We start from the raw sequence: 22,166 nt of genomic DNA, 5'->3' as shown, positions 1-22,166 counted from the left end.
TTTGCCACGTGCTGCCATTTGTTTTCTCAAAGATAAATCATCAGTTAAACCAACACTTGTAGAGTAACAGCACTGAGAAAAAGAGAAGATTAGAGTTAGAGACAAACAAGGCTCAGAGGATAACCATCGATATGTCAGCTATGTTAATATTCTGGCTGCAGCTCAAAAGAGGAACACATTTATTAACTTCAGAGTCGACCCATCGTGAAAATAGATTAGCCTGCCAGTAATGACTCACTGCCATGTTATGTTAGTGTTGACCAGCTTTTTTCCTGTCGGCCATGCCTCACCCTTCCTCACTTCTTGTTGCCCCCGCTATGCTATCTCACAATAAACTTTTAACCTTCAGCGCGGGAGGCTGGATGACCCTATCGTCTGCATAGACTGCACAAGGAGCTGGAATCAATAGAATGATTAACCAAATAAAAAAACAGGAAGATGTCTAGGCTTTATCATATCTATTAAATGTGTTTTATGCTTGTTATTCAGGATAATTAGGCCACAAACTGGCTTGCTGCTTCTATCCCAAAAAAACAGAAAATCGTCTTAATGACTGCAAGACTCAAAATGAAATCTGTAAAACATATGACAGAACATTTCATAAATCCTTCCATTAATCAAATCCTGGTTTTACCTCAGTCTGTTCATAACTTTTCGTTATTTTCATAATCTTCTTTCTTGACTGTCGTTTGCAGGTCATCTTAAAACTCAACCCATTAAGATAAGATGCAGAATGTGTAATATTATTCATCGTAATAAACACTGACAATTCTGTTAAGTTTCTCAGAAAACCCTCAGGTTTTAGGGGACTTTTCAAGCCATACTTAAATCTGCAGGATTAAAGGCAATTAGGCAGTTTTGGAAGAAGATTATGTGATACTGCTAAAAGCTGCAAAAAGGATGTTGTCATCTGATCATTTAATTATTAGACTTATGAAAAGATCTGGAAGTAGGATTTCACACAGTTTTATATCAAGATACAGATACAGATACAAATACAGATGAACTTTATTGAGCCCCAAGGGGAAATTCACTAAATATAGGACAAGATGCATCAGATGTCAGCGTTAAGTGACTTGTATTTGGGACACTTAAGATTACAGCAATGAGTTTCTTCTTATTAATCAAACATTTAAAACCCGAACAGCTAATATCAGTCTAATAATTTGCACTTTTTAAAACAAAAAAACATGGAACAATGTCTCTCCTCACCAAATTTTGTCAGTATTTCCACATAGCATTTGCTCATTTTTTCCCAGATTTGAACCGACCTTATGCACAGCTTTTTGGGGTTGATTTAATTCAAGTCAAGCACAATCAAAGTACTGTAATCTATTAAAAAGTAATGTCAGGAGACTAATAACTTACATGAATGAATGTAGACGAGCATTATTCTAGCATGTTAATCTGAGAATATGGAACTTGCTGATTAGGCAGTCCCTGTGTTATCACAGAAAACATACATCTGTAATCACAGTCTATGTGCTATCAGGCCTGTCTTGTGTCACCGGTTCACATGATTCAGACCTGATAACTGACTGTGCCTCATATATCAAAACATTAGATGCATGTGCAGTAAAGTATGTGATTATCTTTACGTAAATATTGTAAAATGTCCATTCACACCATGTGATCTGCACTTGTAAGCCTACCCACAGATTTGATAAGCAGCACACCCCATTAGTGATTCTTAATGGTGCAATTAAACAGTCTTCCATTCTGCAGACCCATGGGGATAATATTTGTTAAATGACGATGGCTGTAGTTGCATCTCTACGCTGTGGGAAGTTGTTCAGTGTCTGTTCAGCCTTGTTTGTCGGACACCATGTTTAACAGTAAACAGTATGGAAACAGTTGGGACTATGTGAATTGTCTCAGTGTTCTTGTATGAAAGAGACTAAAGTTGGCTGATGTGGTAATTCTGGCAGAGGTATACCAACACTGCACTGCCTTAAATGGGAAACAGAGACCCAGACCTGTGCTTTACTACAGCATGGCTCTGATTAAGACCAGATTGGTCTGCCTGTGGCTGGTTCTGACCAACTGCCAATTCTTACGCAGGGACAAGACTGTTTATGCTGTGCTATGCATGCATCTCTGTTAATCTCTCCTCTCTCTCAGACACTGGCCTCTGCTGACGTGGAGATGGTGAAGAGCTCCAAATGTCTGGAGAGGCCATGAGTGATTTTTTTTTGCCACTTGAACAAAATCTGGCAAATATTAAATCCTTATCAGAGACACACAAATACATTTGAGCAGTGACAGTAGAACAGTATTGTTACTATTTCATTTATTTCATACACAAATCATGTTTTATTTTGTACAGAAGGTGCATTCTTTCCTCAGCCTTGTTTCCAGCTAAAGCAGGAAACTGTTATCAGCGAAAATGTGTGGGTAAGCCAACTGTAAAGTTAGCAAGAAAAATTTAACTTTAATTGATTACTCTGAACTAAAAAGGACTGCTAATATTGTTTTGTGTCTGATGGATGTGTTAATAGGCAACACGCTACAACTTAATGGGGTGTTACATTTATAGCTTATCACAGGGCCAAAAAGAAAGGATATTTATCATGTCACAGATTCATTTTGATAAAATAATAAGATTACAATGTAAGTTATTATACTAGAGAGTGAGTTTGTAATTCACAGATAACATTAACATGAGATTTTAGACAGTATTTTAAAAATCAATAGCTAAACTGCACAGAACCCTAGCTTCTAATAATAGTAAAAAAAAAAAAAAAAAAAATTAATATTAATAATAATAATAATAATAATAATAGTAACGGATTGGATTTCTATAGCTCTTTCCAAGGTACTCAAAGTGCTTTACATTTTTGATCCATTATTCATTCACTGGTGGTGGTAAACTACATCTGTAGACACAGCTGCCCTGGGGCAGGCTGACATAAGTGTGGTTACCAATCCACACCAAACAGCCCCTCAGACCACCACCAAACATTCTCTTGGTTATCAAAAATTAATTTACAACATGATAGCGGAGGAAAAAGTTGCTGGAAAGTCCTCTAAGGAAGAGCATCTACAGTTAATTATTTTTTATAATATTTAACAATGTTTTTGTTGCGCTGGTCATCAAATCCCTTATCTGGAACTAAAGGTTGTCAGGTGACACAGGGGAGGTTTTGAGGCACATTGTCAGGTAGCAAAAATATCATAAAGTACCTTGTTGGTGCTCAAAAGACTCTTGCTCTGTGTTATTGTTCCCTTTTAGTCTGTGTTGTTCAGCTTTTTAACAACAGACATTTAAACATTTTCACACAGTTTAAACACACTTTCCACTGTCTCTGGACTCTCTGCTGCTATCTAGTGGCCAAAATTATAATTTCATTTTCGTCAGAGAGAAGAAAAGACAAGCAGAAAAACGGAATATTCAGTGACGGCTTAGTCTGTCAAAGTTTATGTGAGAAGTTTAGGGATATATTACAACAGTAAGAATTGAACACAATATAATGCTGATATTAAATTGTTGATTTTTGGTCGCAAAATAGTGCAAGAAACAATGCTTATTCAATCATCCATGTTTTCCATTTAAAAACATATACAAACAAGTAGATAACCATTCAATACACAATGCAAGTGCTGAGGACAAGAACCCCTTCATGAGCAAAAGTTCACTTGAGAAATAATTAAAGAGTTAATGAAGAGTTTAAATGATAAACGGCCCGTTAAATGGTACAATTTATGTTACTGACAGCGAATTATTTCTGTAATCCAGTTATTAAAGTTCTTTAAATATTTAGCTAATCATTTAAGCTTTGGAAAACGCCTCTTTTGTTTTTTGGTCTGTGTGGTTTGTACCTCTTTACTTGCCGTAGTTGCGTCATCAAAATAAGCCGACTCTAGAAGCATGGACATCTCTCACTGAAACATTTTGACCTTCTAGAATTATTCATCTTCAGAAGTTGTTTCAGTAAGTCTGTTGTGTTTGTTCTGCCTTCATTGTTGTTGTATGACGGCGACACATACACTCGTCCCTTATGATGAATAAATGGCTGTGATGTGTTCAACGCTAGTTTAATGAGCAACGATGCTAACAGCAGCCTGTTATAATGTCATTGTAGTTTTAGCATTTACTTTAGATTTTGAAGATGCATGTTTATTGTGACCCACTTCGTAGATTGTATGACTTCTGTCTACTTAAATAAATACAACAAGACGACATTTATTGACTACTGACAGCGTTCAACTGGCCGTTTCTCGTCGTTTTTCCGCAGGTTTGTCAAGTGGGGACAATCAGGATGTCGGCGAAGCGCGTATCAGTCCATGCCAAATGGATCATCGGCAGAGTTATAGGGACCAAGATGCCCAAAACTGCCAAAGTGAGGGTCACAAGGCTGGTTTTGGACCCCTACCTGCTCAAGGTGAACCATTAAGAGTGTCAGATTAATGCAGAAATGCACAGGAAGCACAGATGACACACAAGTGATTAGAGCTCAGTTTTATAAATATTGACTAGAGTCTTTAACTGTTATATGTATCCGGACTGTATGTAAGAAGATACTTTTTCGGTGCTTTTGTTTAAGGAATATTCAATGCTTGCCAAATATGACCCACGTTTTCTCTTTAATTACACAATCAAACCCATGACACAACTTTAGCAAATATTTATCAGGTTTCTTAGTGGCTGATAATGAAACTATATCACTTTAACATATGTGTATGTGGAACATAGTAGAATAATTGTAATAACAAATATTTGTGTTTTTCTTGTAGTACTTCAACAAGAGGAAGACATACTTCGCCCATGATGCTCTGTCGCAGTGCACTGTTGGAGATATTGTGCTTCTTAAGGCCCTGCCTGAGGTCCGGTCGAAACACGTTAAGCATGAACTGGCTGAGATAGTGTATAAAGTAGGCCGAGTAGTTGATCCACTTACAGGCAAAAGAGTAGCAGGAACAGAGTTTTTGGATTCTTTGGATGACTTTCAACACAGCCTGGAAGAGGACAAGACGTTATCTGAAAAACTGCAGGATCTGAATATCTCTGCCATGTCCAGCGGAGATGATTCCCCACCAGCACAAACATCCACATCATGATGCAGGACTGTAGTTGTTGTTGTAATTGTTTTATGCAGTTACATCAACTTAATGTTACTCTGCAACCATGTGTCCTTCTGGTGTCAATGTAAATACAGGTTTATAAATAAAATATAATCAAAATAGTTGGAGAGACTTCAGCAGCTTGAATTTAATACAATTTCTGAAGGATTTATAATAAAATGTCAATACTTGGTGTCATTCACACATATGCTTACTGTCAAATCACAGATCTGAGACTGAAAACAATTTATAAAACTTCCCAAAAAATGTAGGCTGCATGGGGAGAGCACATTCCACCTGCTGTTCTGCACAAAGCATTGGATTACAGTGATTATTGTTTTATTATGAGTTATTTGGGTGAGTAATTTATTTCTGAGTCCTGATTTTTTTTTTTAATCACACAGGTAACACCATCTTAATAGTCACAGAAAAATAGATGTAGTATGTTATCCAGGTGTCTGATTAAAGAGAAACTGCAGCAATGTGGTGAAATCCGTCTGCCGACCATATAATGGAAGGAAATTTTTTAGTCAAGAACAAAATGAGTAACATTACGGGTGAGCTCAGACACGGACAATTAACTGATTCCGGTACAGCCGGTTACCACAGGGTTACAGCCTCTCCAGGAGCGGTGGAGTCACAACACCGGACTGACAGCAGCTTTCAGGGAAAGATGGCGACCCGAGTCCTTCAAAGAGTGGGCAGCGGCCTTAAACAGACCAAAAATGGGCTTAATGCGAACGGACAAGTCACTGTTGTCATAAGGTAAGAGCTTTTATAGTTGGGTTTGTCACTGCAGTGGCAAAAATGCAACTTTAAATTCGTCTAGCTGCAGTAGACTTCCACATCAATGACAAAGTCCGGTATGCTAAGTGGCTATGCTAACGCTAAAGTTAACGCTACGCATTGACGTTACGCTTGTTTAGTTCTCTGCGTTGCTAGCATTAGCTTCCTAGCTCTAAACTTGCTAACTTTATGCTAATGCTAGTTACACCGTTTTCGAATTCCAAAATTGTAAGTTGTGCAAACGCTCATTCAGGTTTATTTACTGTGCTTAAACGTACTGACGTGAGTAGTAAAAGATAGAAACGAAATGGGCACCTAAAAGTCCCAAAGTGTAATCAACTTCAAGGTCATAATGCACTGAAACGCTGCACAACACAATATGTTTTTACTGCCTAGTGAGTAGTGACACATATTCCTAGTATCACTAGTGTGCACTAAACCAAGCTGGTATTTAGACATTCATTCATACCATGCATATGATATTTTGGCCTAAGTGTGACAGCTTTAAACACACTGTTTCAGTATTGTTAGTGGGTGAAGTGACCCCACATGGCAAAAGTGCCACAGAACTGCGTCCAGATCAGCAACAGTACGGCAGTGAGGCATAGTGTCCACAACTTTAAAATCAAGTTTATTAAGATATTCTCTCTGACAAAACCAAATACATCTGTCATGTGGCCTGCAGGCTGCTTAACACTCCATGTAGACTAATCCTATTGCTATGTATGCTGAGCTTATTCTCTGTTGACCTCTCAGCTGGAGTTTCTTAGTCATGAATGGGTTGAATAGTTTGTGTAGATGAGGATCAAGTTACCAGTTTGTTGTTGTAATGCATACATAGTATATAAGTGTAAATAGTGTCAGTTTTTGTATAAGTTAGTAATCCAATGCATTTGTTATGTATCACATTTTATATAAATGTGATTTTCCTGAACATGTATGTAATGTGCAGAAGAATAAATTGCACAGCTTTTCAACTGCAAAGGCAATTCAACAACCATGTGCTATATGTTGTAATAAATATCTGTTTTGTATTCACCTCAGGAGCCTCTCAGCTTTCCGTGAAGATAGCTGGTTCAAGTCCCTCTTTGTTAGAAAGGTTGATCCCAGAAAAGATGCTCACTCCCATCTACTTGCCAAGAAGGAAGACAACAATCTGTACAAAATACAATGTATGTCTTACTTGTGTCATGTGTTGCTGTGGTCATGTTTTGAACTATATTAGTTTGACCGTGCGGTCTTCATTTTATCAGTGAATTGTAAAGTATGCAACTTTTTTTTTTTTTTACCTTTAGGATGATGTTCTGTGTTTGTTGGTGTATTATCAGCTCAGTTCTGCTTTTTCCTCACAGTTCACAATGTCAAGCCTGAGTGCCTTGATGCTTACAATGGACTTTGGTAGAAACATCTCCTCCGTTTGTAATATTCAGACTTTTGGCCAGAACTCATTCAATTAAAGATTAACTGAGTTTTTTTCTCCTTTATACTTTACATGGGCTGGTGTGTGTTTCCTTAGTGAGGAAGTGTGCCTTCAATTCATGCTGACCCTGAGTACCCTTGTGAGCTTGTTGGTACCTGGAACACATGGTACGGAGAGCAGGATCAGGCAGGTAAGAAATACATCGAACTAAAGTATGAACGCTCATGCTTCTTATAAACTTCTTCTGCAAGTGACTGACTCATTAACTATTTCACGATTCAATTATGTATTGATAAACAACATCTACGAGGCAGAAAACTTCCTGATATACTGAGATTAGCCAGAGTTTTTTAAGTTAATTAAGCATTTAATTTGAACATAATTTGACAAGAAATGTAGAAAATTTGTATGTGTTTTCTATTATTATGAATTGAATAGTTTTGGATTGCTGGTTGGACAAAATATCAAAACATATCAAGACAATTGTGGGGAGCAATTTTTACACTGAAGTAACTCTATATGATTATTTTAAGGAATTTTACAAGATGAGTTAGTCCCAGTTAAAGGAATAGAATTATCTTCTGCCTCATTTTTCCAGAAATAGTGTAGTTATTAAAATTAGTCAGTTTTCCTTCATTTTTGAGCCTTACATGTAAAAAAAAAAAAAAAAAAAAAAAAAAAAAATCCCACAGTATTGCAGTTGTCCTACTCGGTGCTACAAACCAGTATAATGGCTTCTTTCACTGTTTATTTTTTGTGGCTGTGGCTGAACTACAGTCCTTGGCTGCAGTTCATGCTTCTGCTGTGGTGACATTTGTCCTTCTTCCACTGTAATCTGCGTCTAATGTTACAGTGCTGCAAGATTTGGCAGACATTTGGAAGAGTATCTAAAAGGCTTTATAAATAGAACATGTTTAGTTTTCACTGCGAAACAATATACTACTATGAGAAAGTTTGATTGATTAATTCAGTGCTGAGTTGCATTAGGGCACATTATTTTTTAGAGCAGCACTTTTTTATTTTTAGGGTTACACTCTTGTGTGTCTGTTGTATTATTATAATTTTATCCTTTTGGAGGCTGATCAAGACATTTGTGAGTGATACTGAAGATCATGTCACATGAGCTTAAGGGCCACATGAAGCCTTAAATAACAACTGATTTTACTACGAATGTCAGTGTCAAATAAGAAAATAAGAGAAGCAAGATAAATACCCAGGGACACAGAGATGTACAAACATAAGAGAGCTGCATTATTTTTGGCTCTTCTGCTCCTTCTATTCTAGTTCACCTGTGGAGATATCGGGGAGGATACCCGGCTCTCACCGAAGTCATGAACAAACTCAGGCAGAATAAGGTAACAGGTGGTACAGATCGGTTTAGCTTACTGGTGACCTGTAGGCCGCTTTTTTTGACAGTACGATTCTAAAATAAGATCCATAAACTATTTTACCACCCATGTGTTTGACCACATTTAACCAATTTAATCAACTATTTTATTCAGTTATGATGTGGTTGCTTTTTTCTGAACTCTCAGTTTTGAGGAGTGTGAGACTAAAGGAAGTCAAAGTCATCTGATTTAGTTGTTTGTGTCGTCTGTCATTGCTGTAGGTGTTTATGGACTACAGAAAAAAGAGGGGCACGATGCTGCTGTCTCGTAGGAACCAGCTGCTGCTGGAGTTCAGCTTCTGGAATGAACCAGTTCCTCGTCCAGGACCCAACATCTACGAGCTCCGATCATACCAGCTCAGAGTAAATACACCTATTTATCTCTTCTTTTATAAATCTGTGTTTTGACTCAATTTAACCAATTTGTCATTTCACATCTGTGTTTTTTTTAGCCTGGAACAATGATTGAGTGGGGAAATTACTGGTAAGACTTGTTTTCTTTCCTTGTACAAAGTAAAGAGTCATTGAATTAGACTTATTTGTAGAACTTTTTTTTAACTGTCATATTTGGAGAGCCAGTGTAATTATGTGTCATTAAAAGTGCCTCATTACTATTATTTATTGGTTTTACAGATTGTAGCAGATCAGTATGAGTCAACGGTATTTTGCAGCTATTGAACATGTGCATGACTGGATTCATCATCCATAATTTATAACTCTCAAATACAACTGACCTCAGTATTTAATAATATCTGCCCAATCTAATTAAACATACAGTGACTGTGAAATTTGCCTGATGATGTAATGAAATAAAAAAAAAACATGGTTTAAATAATTCTCTACTTATAGCAAATTTAAAGTAATACAAGGGGAAAATCCTGTTGTTCATAATGGAAGAAATAATTGGGATATCAGTTACTGGGCATTTACTTAAACCTTTAAGTTCACTGAATCATGCTTGTGTTTTAAATCATACAGCTGTTCTTTCAGTAAAAAGCACTTTGTCTTTAGTTTTAGTAACATATAACTCTTCTGTCCTCTATAGGGCACGTGCTATTGACATTCGCCAGCAGAACCAGGAGGCAGTGGGGGGTTTTTTCTCCCAGATTGGAAGTCTGTACACGGTTCATCACCTATGGGGTGAGGAGTGTACCCAAGTTTTATGTATTCTGCAGAGACAGAAAATACACACAGGTTAATCAACAATGACTGTATTTACAACCACAGCATATTCAAGTTTTTTTTCTTAATCTGAAAAACACAAAATTCCCAACAAACAGTTTACATGGGTAGAAAAAAATCAATATTCTACTAATATTCTTGTTTACCTGCACCCATGCATATGCTGATTAAAAATAGTGTTTTTTTTTAACTTTGCCACGGATGACAGACGTTTCACCAAGAGAGCGCAGTTGCCTTCTTTTGTTCCTTCAAACACCTTCTAGAAAATGTCAGCATTTTCATAGTTGCTCATATAAAAAAAAAAAATGTTCTTGAGAACATTCATCTCTACTAGACACAATCTTGATTTTACTAAAACTGATTGATGTTCTTGAAGTACTTCGGCATCATTATTCAAAGACATTTGAGTCAATAATTGTCCTTTTTTTGTTGTAGCTTACAAAGATCTTCAGTCCAGAGAAAACATTAGAAACGCAGCCTGGCAGCGTGAAGGCTGGGATGAGGTGGTTTATTACACAGGTATGTTGTCTTTTAGTTTGTCTTATGGCGTCTCTCTTCTCTTTTCACATTAAATATCTAATCTGAACATAATCAGATCTTAATTTTGTCATTTAAATGAATGATTTCAGGCATGTTTTTTTTTTTTTTTTTTTTTTTTTTTTTTTTTTTAAGTTTCAGGTTCAGTGGTACAAAGATTTGTCTGATGTGTAGCAATTAAACACAGTAGATAGCCTAAAACAACAGTTTGACTGGCCTGTTTCAAGTTTTAACCAGATCCCTTTGTTTGATTCATCGCCTAACCTGGTAACTACACTAAAGCACATGCCGGCCTTGTCTGGTAACCCTTTTTTGTAGCTTCTTGTGTCCAAAATCCTGTCTTATGTTAATGTGGTAGATGGAGATACAGGATTACCTACTACTATGTTTCTAGTGTGTAATCCTTGTTTTAGAAAATATTATGTCAAGGCCAAACACAATGGCAACTGATCTGTAATTATTACCTCAAAATTCTGTCACACACCCAAGAAAAATGAGGAAGATGGAGTAATCAGATTAGTACTGGTATTTACAGTAACCGGGTCAGAACAGTGCATGTAAGCGTAACCTGATTCCGATGTGAAGCAGCTGCTTACTTGTTTGCATAAAAACAAGTCCATGACACAGAAAGCTGTTGCTGAGTCTGTTTCTCCTCATTCCACAGTCCCTCTTATTCAGCACATGGAATCAAGAATAATGATCCCCATGAAGACTTCGCCCTTGAAGTAACCACCACCACCGGAGAAGGGGGACCCAAACAAACTCTCAACAGCCACAACAACTATCACACTGATCTGTAGAGAGTGTAACCAACCATGGGAGTGTGCACTGCCAGTGATATCAGCGTGACATCAGCATGTCATTTTTGGGTTTTCTTTTCAGTTTTTCCTTTGTTCTTTATCTTTGCCGCCCTAGAATGTCTTATTTCACCATGGATATCATCACAACTATATCTGTTACAGCAGTTCAAATGTTACTGATCCAGAAATGGGCTGTGTGTAGAAGAAATATTTGACAAGCTCCCTCTTCATTGTCTTTATCTTTCTAAGAGTCAGATTTGTGAGGCTTGTTGGTTTATGATGTAATAATAGTGTGTTTGAGATACCAGGAAACAATGCGGATCAAACTTTTCCATTCACGGGGGACTGAAAATGTCTTACTTATTATAAATTCTGTTACAAAACAACCTGGTGTGACTCTTAAGCCCTATTGCACTAATAACAAATCTCAATGATCTGTTCCCTTTAGCGCCTCTCAGTGGAGGGGTTTACTGATGAATAAGCTTCTTCAAATTGTCAAATGTTTCAGATGATGGTCAGTTTCACAAGTAGAACCATGCTGTTTCCAAATCAAACACAGCATGAAGTTGACTTGTGTTTTAATGCCACAGTCAGATTATAGCTTTATTTAAAGTAAAATATCAGCTAGTATCCATTTATTGTAGAAAACTAGACTTTATGTTTACATGATCCTAATCCAGCCAGCCCATTACGTCCCGTCTTTAGGTTTTAGGATCAGTTGAATGAATGAAAAGTGTCACAGCACTGTTTGGATGCACATACGCTAAATTTCATGTGTTTCAGGTGTACAGATCAGCTTTGATATTGATTCCCACAAGACCTATAAATATAGTGTCCTGAATCCTCTGTTTCCCTGACCACATGTCAATACTTTTTTTTTTTTAACATCATGACACATCTGGCTCTTCCAGCTGTGTAGAGGGGATAAGATGGATCAAATGTTTTAGGATTTTTTTTTTTTTTCTCAGAGGAACTTTTCAGTATCTAGAAACTGCTGTACACTGACTGGTTTGGTCTATCCCTGCATCATACAACTAATGCCAACTGGGTGATTGAGTGCTCTGACTGAGATTATTGGTTTTTTTAATGGTCAGACTGTAGATGTACAGTAGTGATTTACTGGCCACGCCGGTGTTATGGTCAGGTGTCTATCTGTAAATGAAATGGGGTATTCTGTAACTGTCATTTGATGATAAACAGATGGGGCAGGATTAAATTCTCAAATGTGTTAAATGTGAAATGCAGTGCTTTAATAAGATTAGTTGTACATATTGAATTAAACTTCTGATAAAAATGAAGAAAGTCTTTTGCAGTGCTTTTATATGTAACTGTGCAGCCTTCAGGTTCTCAAACAACAACAAACAAGGCCATAAAGCCCAGCAAGAATGAAGAACTGAAAAAAATATTTAGACTTGGATATTTAAAAGTCACATTTTACAGGCATCAGCAGGCGTTTTAGAGGTGAAATGTGCCCTACTTAAATCAGTGTGAGACTAATGCTCATAAGACCTTATGGCACAGGTATCAAACATGCGGCCCAGGGGCCAAATCCGGCCCACCAAAGGGTCCAGTCCGGCCCTTGGGAAGAATTTGTGAAATGCAAAAAATACACTGAAGATATTAACAAGCCTTTTAGTTCAGGTTCCACATTGGGACCAATTCAATCTCAAGTGGGCAGGACCAGTAAAATACTATCATAATAACATATAAATAATGACAACTTAAAATTTTTGTCTTTGTAAATATTTTCATGTATTTACACTAAAAGTATAATTTCACAAAAAAATGTAAATAACCTGAACAAAATGAACAACCTGAAATATGTTAAGAGAAGTAAGTGTAATTTAACAATATTCTTCCTGTTGCTAAATGTATTGTGTATTTGTAGTTCCACTGTGATCTGTAAGTTATAATGTACATGAGTAAATGATAAACTGAGGCAGAATGTTGTTAAAATTACACTTATATTTTGAGTTTGTTCATGTTATTCACACCTTTAGAAAGGATAAACTGCAGGTGTAAACCTTTTCATAATGTAATTTCCTTTTTTTGCTCTAAAACAAGAGAAAAGTTTGGAGTTGACATTTTTTTTTATATATATTATTATGTTATTATTTTACTGGTTCGGCCCACTTCAGATCAAATTTAGCTGAATGTGGCCCCTGAACTAAATGACTTTGACACCCCTGCCTTAAAGGTGTAATATGGGTGATAAAACCTGTCTGATCATTGCGTTGTCTGCGGTGCTGCCTTTATAGAACATCGGAATTTTGACAAATATTGTCAATGCAAGAACTACAACTACAAGAATGAAACAGAACAGCAGCTGATGCCTTTGATGAAAGAAAGTTAAGGTTAATGGTGCTATCAAAGAGTCCACAAAAAATTCTGGAGGAAAAAGTGATTATGATTTTTAATTTTACTCCTCCTTCCTTACCGAAATAATACCTTTTGATTTAAACTAAACCTGAATATAGCAGAATTGTAGTTACAGTATAAACTGTAGGACAAAAATTGTATTTAGCACCTCCTACAGAGCAAGATCACAAATTGCCTGACACGAATAAAAATAGAAAATGGCATAAAGTGAGCGCATTTTACATTCAGACAAATAAATATTCCCTTTATTTTCAAATTAGTTAAAATTACCAGACAAATTTGGACTTCATACATTAACTAGTCTACATGTGCCACTGAGAAATAATATAATATAAATATGGGCGTTGTAACTTTGGAGCTCTTTTTTTTTTTTTTTTTTTTTTTTTAAATGCTTTATTCAAACATTCAGTATACAAAAAAGGTACAAACATTGCACAACCACATATTCTTTGGACATAAAGGCACAGACAGTGCACAAACATCAACTGAAGTGCACAAAAAAATGACAGACACATGCTCTCAACAGTCGAATAAATAACGAAAAGACACAAATCAACATAAGAAAAATAAATAAAATAAAGAAATTCCAAATTAAGTAAAAATAACATTAACTCTCTTCTTCTTTAAACCATATATCGTATAGCTTGACAGTTTTTATGCTCTTCATTGAATCTAAATATCTCAGTGCTTTGATGTATTCTTTAAATTCATAATTAAAACGAATAAAACAGGGGGTTACTTTGGACACTCTACTTTTGTGTATGTGAAATTTCACAAACGAAATTAATAAATTAAGAAAAAATTCAATTTTGTCATTATTGTGATCAAAATAAGTGATAATGTTTTTACATTCTATCTTCACACTTATTTTAATTTTGCACAGAATATAACTTTCTAATCGAGACCAGAACTCACTTGAATGTACACAGTAATAAAATAAATGTGTTATTTTTTCTGATTCATTGTTACAGAAAGTGCACTTATTCTCAACGTCTAAAAACTTACAGAGATATGAGTTGTTGTTTTTGTTTGTTTGTTTGTTTGTTTGTTTTTTATTTTATTTATTTTATTTTTTAGTAATAAAAAAAATATTTAAAAAAAGAAGAAGAAGAGAGATATGAGTTTGTTACATATATATTGTGCAAAATTTTAACATGTATTTCTTTGAATTTATTGTTAATACAAAACCTATATGGTGACAGCCATGCCTTCTGCCAACTGATGTCAAAAAATAAATTATTCCAGAAAGCTTTCCCTCTTGGAGCAGTTCTCCTCTTTGCACAGAATACGTAACTTTGGAGCTCCGGGATGTCCGAGTCTAGACGCTTTACGTAAACGCAGCGTGTGAACACGTGTTGGAGCCTTCTGGAAACCAACTCCTCTTTCCTTAGCGTCTGAGCCCGAGCGGTGCGCACTCCTTCCAGCGGTACTTTTTATTTTTACTTCGCTGGCTGTGCTGCCTCGCCATGGCTGCTGTGAAAGCGCTGAACCCAAAAGCAGAGGTGGCCAGGGCCCAGGCTGCCCTGGCGGTTAACATCAGTGCCGCCCGGGGGCTTCAGGATGTGCTGAGAAGTAACCTGGGACCGAAGGGGACCATGAAAATGTGAGTGCCGCCGGAGCTCTTTGTGCAGCATGGGTGCTAAGCTAACATGCTAGGTTGCTAAGAAGCTATCATTAGCTTCAGTTCACCGGCAGAAGGTAACAGTGTGGTTCTGGAGTAATTCATTCACTACATGCGTTTACTTTTATTGAGAACTCCTTAACTATCGTTCCACCTAACAGTCACCTGCTGAAATGTGTTTAGTAGTAGTCTGAGCCAGGCGAGGCCTCTACTTCCTAAACGGATAACGGATTTGCCGGCGCACGTTGCCCTGCCCAGTCATCGTCATGACAATCACAAGCTAATGCTAGCACCACCCGGTTAGCGTTAGCACGATCCTCAGCTAACGCACAAAACTCATCATATACACTCATTATTATAGTATATAGTTAACAGATGCAATGCATGAGTTTGGCATTGGTAGATGATATTACTGGTCACTGCCAAGAGGAAGTTAAAAGGATGACTATGTCGATTTTAACTTCTTTACCACATGTGTTACTGAACCTAAACGGGAAACTCATTTATTTGTGAATATGGGATGATTTACTTGTTTGTAGTACTGACAGTAGGCTGTATGTTGGTATTTGAGTGTGACAGTCATCTCTAAAGTGTGTTGAATCTTCCTTTTTCAGTTGTTATTAACCCCTCCCTGTATGCTTGTGTCCACAGGCTGGTGTCTGGGGCAGGAGACATAAAGCTGACCAAAGATGGCAATGTCTTGTTACATGAAATGGTAAGAAATTGTGAATTCAAAGGCCTGTTAACAAGTGCAGATATATTTGTGTTTATCAAGTTTTTAAAGCCCCTATATTATTTTTTGGATGGGTAGAAGGGAGGAAGCAGGAATAGTTGTCTCATGTTTAAATGCATTTATGTGGTCTAATTTTGAAATTAATTTAACGTGTATAAGTTGAAATATGGATAAAATGCAGTCATGATTTGTCAATTAAAGCTAATGATGTGATGCTGAAATTAAGTGAAATATGATGGGCTCAAATTCATTCTTTTGGTAAGACCTTCTGTGAATTGGTTTGCACTGTTTTGTCTTTTCTAATGTAAATCCTACGGGGCTGTGGTGTTACCAACAGCAAGCCAGCCATATATAAAATAAATAAGGAAATTTATTTTTATCACTCTTTTGAAATGGGCTAAATCCTAAAAGGCTTTTTTTCCCCGTCACCCAGTGGCACAGGTAGATGAGCCACCATTGGAGTCTTGTTTCTGGTGTTGGTGAAAGCAAACCTGTCTAATAGCAGCGTTGTTTACGAGGCAGAAACCTCTGTAGGACACAGTCTATATAGTTCATGTGAAGCTACTGTTTCTACCTGTGTTATCCTCCAAAGATGATGCCACTGCCCCATAATGTGCTTTTATTCCTATTCTCTACTCGATGCCATTTTAAAATACCACCCTCACTCAGTTTATCTTCTGGCTGATAAAATGTTTATAGTAGATTTATTTGTCTTTTCCATTTCCAGCAAATTCAGCACCCAACAGCATCACTGATTGCAAAGGTTGCCACAGCACAGGATGACATCACAGGAGATGGCACCACGTCCAATGTCCTCATCATTGGTGAATTATTGAAGCAGGCTGACCTCTATGTGTCAGAGGTAAGAGAAAATACAGCCAAGTGTACGCTGAAATGTAACAGATTTTGGACCTAGTATGGCTCACAAGATTCCCCAAAAAATGTATTTAAATGTTCAGTGTTTTTCTGTGGCGTATCATCAGTGTTTTACTCCTTTGTTTTGTTTTGTCTTGCAGGGTCTTCATCCAAGAATAATTGCTGAGGGCTTTGAAGCAGCAAAGGAGAAAGCCCTGGCTGTTCTGGAGGAGGTGAAAGTGACACAAGAAATGGACAGAGAAACACTCATCAATGTAGCACGCACCTCACTCCGGACCAAGGTCCATGCAGAGCTGGCAGACCTGCTCACTGAGGTGAGATATTCAGGAAATGAAGTCAGGATGCAGAGCCGAGGACCTACATTAGACCTCAATGAATACTGTTTTGAATATGAACTGCTTAATTTTACAACAGACATTAATAAATAAAGCTCAGCGGGTTTTCCCTATAAAACTTCCTGCTTATAGAAATATTGAAATCAGTTTATATTCATTTAACGTGTGAGTGTAAGTTCAATAGAAAGTATTCAGTATTTGGTTGGTACATGATGAAGCCCGATGCACCTTGAGCAAGAAAACTTCAGTTTGGAACTTTGAGTACAAAAGTGTTGGTCACATGGGGATTCAGAATGACTTCGAGCTACTATATATATTAAAAAAAAAAAAAAAAAGCTTCCAGCAAATGCCTGCTGTCACACAATATTGCTCTTTGTTCACAGCACTAAAGACAGACTTGAATTTTCCTCAGTTCACTTAATATTTTTACCCTCTATGCATGTAGTAGGTCTTGTATTTGAGAAGGTCTGCAGAAATCTTGTATTTCTCTCACACTTCTAAACATTTAAAACCTTTACACTGTGGCTGGTTTTGAGCTGAACTGTGATGCTCTTGTGTTGTTATCATTCTATTGATGATTAGCTTGATGTACATTGTGTCTTATGTTTGTTTTTTGGCTGCAGGCTGTTGTAGATGCTGTGCTGGCCATTGCTAAACCCAATGAGCCAATCGACCTGTACATGGTGGAGATCATGGAAATGAAGCATAAGACGGACTGCGATACACAGTGAGTTTTTATGAATACAGGACGACTCATCCCTTCACTGAGTGGCACTGATAAACTGAACAGCAGAACACTTCTGATGAGCTCCTTTGCTTTTTCCTCAGACTGATCAGAGGTTTGGTGTTGGACCACGGTGCCCGACACCCAGACATGAAGAAGAGGGTGGAGGATGCCTATGTGCTGACCTGCAATGTCTCTTTGGAGTATGAAAAGACTGAGGTCAACTCTGGCTTCTTCTACAAGAGTGCAGGGGAGAGGGAGAAACTTGTGGCTGCAGAGAGGAAGTTCATTGAAGATCGTGTGCAGAAGATCATTGCCCTGAAGAATAATGTTTGTCCTAATGGGGAGAAGGGATTTGTCGTCATTAACCAGAAGGTTAGAAGTCAGAGAAGTATTTGATTTTTTTTTTCTTGGCTTTGTGGTAATACAACATGTGCTATTGAAGTAAATGGTCTGTTATGCTAAATCAGGATCCACTTGTCCTAAAGCCTCCATTTGTAATTATCATTTGGTAAATTCCAGAGGCATTTAAGAGCCATAAGACTCCCCTTAATGCCTTCATCTAGTTTGTTCCTGGTGTTATAGTATAAATAACAGTGTAAACATTCCTATAAAGAGCACAGTGAACACCCAAGGATGCTACTATGGCTCCCCTTGGTCTTTTGTATCTGTGCTACAGTAACTCTGATCTGTTCCTCTGCATTAGGAGAGCTCTTTCCTCCCCTACATGTATTCAGCGGATCAGAATAAACTCTGTACTAAAAACTGATAAAATTATACTGTGAATTGATTTGGATTGCCATATTGATTTTTTTTTTTTTTTTTTAATCATTTAGGGTATTGACCCATTCTCCCTGGATGCCCTGGCAAAGGAAGGCATTGTTGCCCTGCGCAGGGCGAAGAGAAGGAATATGGAGAGGTGAGAAATGTTTCCCAGGCATGAGTACAAACATTCTTGTCTTTACATGTGCCAAGTATTCCAGTTTTTGCCTGTATTTATATCTATTCACCCTGTGCACGTGCAGCATTACATATTACATATGCATATGAACACAGCCTCCCTCTCCACCGTTTAACTATCTGTTGACATCCACGTCTTTTGTAATGCATAAAAGTGAGTGCTGCTCTTTTCAAAGTAAAATGCAGAGAAAGAAGGCATTGGAACTGCTGTTAAACTTCAAGGAAGAAACTAGTCTGAGTGTGTTTCCTGTGTATACACATCCAAAACTGCTCACTCACTCATTCATCCATCCATTATCTTCTGCTTCTTCCGGGGCCGGGTCGCGGGGGTAACAGTCTAAGCAGGGATGCCCAGACTTCCCTCTCCCCAGACACCTCCTCCAGCTCTCCCGGGGGGACCCGAGGCATTCCCAGGCTCACTCATTCATTTATTTATTTATTTATAATTGGGAACTTTGTAGTGTAAAACGATCGCACTGATAAGAATATTTCTGTTAATGTTCGAGTCACAGCTTAGAAGCCCAAATTACGATATTTTAGTGAAACTGCAGTGAGTCTACACACCCACATTAACTTATTCTTCACAGGGGGTATTAAGGTCGTTCATAACTGCTGCACAGTTTTCACTTTTTTCCAAAATCACATGTAAAAGCTTAACTTTTTTTGTGGTTTTGCAGACTCACCCTTGCTTGCGGTGGCATCGCCATGAACTCAGTTGACGACCTCACGCCCGAGTGCCTGGGACACGCTGGGTTGGTCTATGAACACACACTGGTGAGCATTTACCTGGGTTCATCTGCAGGGGTTGTTCTGTGAAGTAGAGCAGTTACTCATTACGGACCCACTCCCATTTGCAGGGAGAGGAGAAGTATACGTTCATTGAGAAGTGTGGAAACCCTCGCTCAGTGACCCTGCTGGTGAAGGGACCCAACAAACACACCCTCACACAGATCAAAGACGCTGTAAGGGACGGTCTGCGGGCAGTCAAGAATGCCATTGAAGACGGTAGGACTCTATAGGGACCATATTTGGTTGTGAATTTTTTTCCCCATTTGATCTGAATCTGCAAAGAAAATATCCATAAATGAAGTCATCGTCTTATCTTCTGTAGCTGCATGATTTTGGTCACATGACACAACTTTGACCCCAAGAGAATATTTGTTGTTTTTTTGTAGTAGTATGATACCTTGTCTAGTCTTCAGCAAAGGTTAATGTTTCTTCCTGAGACCTTCAAATAATAGTTTTGGCTTTTTTTTATATTAAATAATTACCATGATTGGAAATGGCATGTTATTTTTAGATGCAGTTTTTATTTTTTTTTTAAATATTTTTTAGTGGAATGTCCTTTGCAGTGGACGGCATTTTGGTTTTGGGTGTTTTTTTTTTTGTTTGTTTGTTTTTAGTAAGCTGTGAAAGTGTTGTCCACTACTCAGGAGAATATGTAAAGAAATGGATATTTGCACAGAGAACACCCAGGGATGCTAATGTGGCTCTCTCTGGTACCCTATGTCTGTGCTACAGTGACTCTGGTCTTTACCTCTGCATAAGGGGAGTTTGAGTCTCACCTTCATGTATTCAGTTGATCAGTACAAAGTCTATAAGTTTATAAACCAGGCAGTTCCTTTGTTTTAAATCTTTATGCTTTTCCCCAGATACAATTATACTGATATGGATTTTGTTCTTTATCTGTGCAGGTAGTGTTGTTTCTGGCGCAGGTGCGTTTGAGGTGGCTGTGGCAGATGCTCTGGTAAAACACAAGCCCAATGTGAAAGGCAGAGCTCAGCTGGGAGTTCAAGCATTTGCTGACGCTCTGCTAGTCATCCCCAAGGTATTTTTTTGCCTTTTCCTTTTTAATCTGTATTTTTCATCGGTTTTCTACATGAAGCTAAACTTTTTTTTTACAGTCATTGTGAGGGACAATGCTCTAATTTGTTCTAGCTTTGTGATGTTTCTAACGATCGATTTTATGATTCCTCTCTGGTTGTAGGTTCTGGCTCAGAACTCAGGTTATGACCCACAGGAGACTCTGCTCAAGCTGCAGACAGAGTACAAAGAGTCCGGTCAGCTTGTTGGAGTTGACCTCAGCACAGGTGAGAACAGTAGGTTATGGGTAGTCCCAGTCCCCTGCAATACATTACAATATTTGCTGTAGTTTCAGAATATTTTTAAAATTTTATCAGGGTAATACTTGCCACCCTTAGATTTTTTTCTACCAAAAGGTTAGTAAATTTTTTGCCACTGAGTAATTAAAATTAACACTGACATTATAATATGTTGAGCAACAGGACAAAGGTACCTGCTAGATTATGAAGGAGTTAAGTGATATTTTTGAGATTCATTACTAGAAGCACCCACTTTGAAATGCAAGAAATAATTAGAATTATTGTATTGAAAATTATGTTTTTCAGGTGAACCCATGGTGGCGGGAGAAGCAGGTGTTTGGGATAATTTCAGTGTCAAGAAGCAACTTCTTCATTCATGGTGAGAATGTGAACAGAATACTGTGAAAATGTAACGTTTCCTCATCAGCATCTCAACGTGGGTTTTATTTTCTTTTTCTTTGACAGCACTGTGATTGCCAGTAACATCCTGTTAGTGGATGAGATCATGCGAGCTGGAATGTCTTCACTCAAAGGCTAAAGATCAACTAAAGAAGCCGTCATTATTATCATACTCACTGGGATAGTTGTTTACCGGACTGTTTCAGTCAACGCGCTCCTGCTCTCAGCACTCTGATGCACCCCAGTCTGATGGACAGCCCTCCGTAACCACCATGGCATTCATCAGCGTCTGTCAGAATCCATTGTTAATGCTAGTCTTGGAATTGTTCATGGATTTGTCAATGTCTCCCTCTGAAATGATTGGTTTATTTATGAGATTTTGTTAAAAGCACTGACCTCGGCAACTCAGTTTTGTTTCTACCCATTAAAGGTTTTCTTGGCTCTTGGAAGTGTTTTTTTTTTTTTTTTTTTTGTGAAATTTATCAATCAGTGTGATTACAAAGAAACTCAATTTGTGATTTTGATATCTGAATCAAGGTCTAACACAACATCAGCAGTGGTTGATTGTAGCCAAATACATTTGCATAAATACCAATTTATGGCCATCACCGCTGAGTATTTACCTCTGAAGTTTTTCTGTTACAATGTTTGAAGGAAATAATCTACCCAGTGAGAAATCTAATGTTTAAGTTTTGATACAGAACATGCATGTTTGATGTGTCAATAATACATAGACTAAACTTTAGCATAAAATGTGGTTAAATAAACCCCATGTCTGTTATAAACAGCTGTTGAATGTTTCCCATGTAAGGGACTTGTGTTTACATTTAGACAAAACGTAGGTAGTCACAATATCTACTGGAG

At 37.6% G+C, this 22,166-nt stretch overlaps 3 protein-coding genes and 1 non-coding gene across 4 annotated transcripts; all 4 read left to right on the top strand.

Annotated features, from left to right (window-relative positions):
- The first annotated feature begins 3,800 nt into the window (after positions 1–3,800).
- Positions 3,801–5,193, top strand: mrps17 (mitochondrial ribosomal protein S17). The gene is made up of 3 exons (XM_030154115.1): positions 3,801–3,931; positions 4,236–4,382; positions 4,735–5,193. The coding sequence occupies exons 2-3, from the start codon at positions 4,260–4,262 to the stop codon at positions 5,056–5,058; spliced, it is 447 nt and encodes a 148-aa protein (XP_030009975.1). The 5' UTR covers positions 3,801–3,931; positions 4,236–4,259; the 3' UTR covers positions 5,059–5,193.
- A 443-nt stretch (positions 5,194–5,636) lies between these two features.
- On the top strand, positions 5,637–12,471 carry LOC115432978 (protein NipSnap homolog 2-like). Its single transcript, XM_030154116.1, is given in 10 exon segments — positions 5,637–5,826; positions 6,892–7,019; positions 7,200–7,266; positions 7,372–7,457; positions 8,552–8,622; positions 8,877–9,017; positions 9,107–9,138; positions 9,700–9,794; positions 10,272–10,355; positions 11,038–12,471. Coding segments are annotated over 10 exon segments (861 nt in total). The 5' UTR covers positions 5,637–5,734; the 3' UTR covers positions 11,103–12,471.
- Positions 12,472–14,922: 2,451 nt separating this feature from the next.
- Positions 14,923–21,751, top strand: cct6a (chaperonin containing TCP1, subunit 6A (zeta 1)). Its single transcript, XM_030153593.1, has 13 exons — positions 14,923–15,155; positions 15,825–15,888; positions 16,634–16,768; positions 16,923–17,096; positions 17,741–17,844; positions 17,946–18,216; positions 18,678–18,760; positions 19,479–19,575; positions 19,659–19,806; positions 20,496–20,629; positions 20,789–20,891; positions 21,210–21,282; positions 21,369–21,751. Exons 1-13 carry the CDS (start codon positions 15,019–15,021, stop codon positions 21,439–21,441), a joined length of 1,596 nt encoding a protein of 531 aa, XP_030009453.1. The 5' UTR covers positions 14,923–15,018; the 3' UTR covers positions 21,442–21,751.
- On the top strand, positions 18,457–18,593 carry LOC115433637 (small nucleolar RNA SNORA22). Its single transcript, XR_003937399.1, has one exon. It is a non-coding gene; the product is annotated as a small nucleolar RNA SNORA22 (small nucleolar RNA).
- Positions 21,752–22,166: the final 415 nt, after the last annotated feature.

Source organism: Sphaeramia orbicularis, chromosome 14 (assembly GCF_902148855.1).
Source record: "Sphaeramia orbicularis chromosome 14, fSphaOr1.1, whole genome shotgun sequence".
NCBI classification, from domain to species: Eukaryota; Metazoa; Chordata; class Actinopteri; order Kurtiformes; family Apogonidae; genus Sphaeramia; species Sphaeramia orbicularis.
The sequence above is the reverse complement of the archived record's forward strand: the minus strand, read 5'-3'. Positions and strand labels throughout refer to the sequence as shown.